The 1,172-nt window shown below is 59.3% G+C and overlaps 1 protein-coding gene across 1 annotated transcript in view; it reads right to left on the bottom strand.

Annotated features, from left to right (window-relative positions):
* Positions 1-922, bottom strand: part of PAIP2B (poly(A) binding protein interacting protein 2B) — a 6,031-nt gene extending 5,109 nt beyond the window's left edge. The window contains exon 1 of the mRNA XM_029958633.1: positions 769-922. Coding sequence (XP_029814493.1) covers positions 769-912 — 144 coding nt within the window. The 5' untranslated portion in view covers positions 913-922. The remainder of the gene's footprint in view (positions 1-768) is intronic.
* Between the last annotated feature and the right edge of the window lie 250 nt (positions 923-1,172).

The following is a 1,172-nucleotide window of genomic DNA, read 5'->3' as shown; positions in this document are numbered from 1 at the left end:
CCTCCTCTCCCAGTCCAAGGTGTCCAAGTTCTCTCCAGCTGCTGGGATGGTGGYAGGAGGATCCCAGGAGCCTCAGAGCCCTTCCCGCTGCCTCGGGCTGCCCCGGGATTCGGATTCGGACAAGGAGGACACTCTGGAGCTGCTCCCAGGTCGTTATTCCACAACCAAGAGCTGTTGGAGTCTTCCAGGAGCTCTCAGGAGCTTCGCTGTCCCTTATGGACACAACATCCCGAGGCTCCAGCTCCGGCTGCTCCAAGTGCCTCCAGGATGATTTCACTGAAATAAAGAGATTTCTCCCCAGACTGAGGCTGCAGGATCTCCCTGCTGGGACAACCAGGATGGAAACATTCCAATTCCAAGGGCTCAGCAGGATGCTGGTCCTGTGCCTCCAGCTGAGCACGTGGACAGGGAAGGCCTGGATCCCAAAAGCTTGGGAGCAGTGATGTCACCCAGGGGATCAAAGGCACCGGGAGGGCTCCTTCCCAGCTCCATCCATCCCACCTCCTCCCAGGCAGGTCCAACACAAACAGGATGACTCTTCCCTGAGCCACCCTTCCCAGGCAGGGCTGGGACTGCCACAGGGTCACCAAAGGGCAGACACCCCATTTTCCCTGTGGATGCACAGAGCTGGGAACTCCCCCACGTCTCACCTGCCTGGTGAAACCTTCCTCATCCTCCATCCCCACATCCCTGTGTCTCCCTGGAGCTGGGAATCTCACCTGCCTGTTGAAGTCCTCCATCCCCACATCCCTGGAGCTGGAGTCTCACCTGCCTGTTGAAGTCCTCCTCGTTCTCCATCCACATGTACTCAGCGAAGGGGTTGTTCTCCTTCTCATCGTGCCCGTTCACCACCGGGTCCTCCTTGGATTTGGGACTGGATGCCGTGGTGCTGGCGAGCTCGGAGCCATTCATCCTTACGGACTCTGGGGGGGGAAATGTGGGAATGAGGGGGCTGCTGAGGCCCCGTGCCCCCAGATCCACCCCAGCTCCCACAGGGACACTGCCACCGCCTTGCAGCACAGGAGTGCTTGGGTTGGATGATCCTGGAGGGCTTTCCCAACCCTAATGATTCCATAACTTCAGGAATTTCAGATCCTGCTGCTTCCAGGCTGCTTTTGTCCCGGCAGGGTGCAGTTCCCAGCTCCTCCTCTCTCCCTGGCAGCAGCACCACA

This window comes from Manacus vitellinus, unplaced genomic scaffold (assembly GCF_001715985.3).
Source record: "Manacus vitellinus isolate BGI_N305 unplaced genomic scaffold, ASM171598v3 scaffold_162_pilon, whole genome shotgun sequence".
Classification (NCBI taxonomy): domain Eukaryota; kingdom Metazoa; phylum Chordata; class Aves; order Passeriformes; family Pipridae; genus Manacus; species Manacus vitellinus.
Note: the sequence above shows the minus strand (reverse complement) of the source record. Positions and strands in the feature narration are given on the sequence as shown.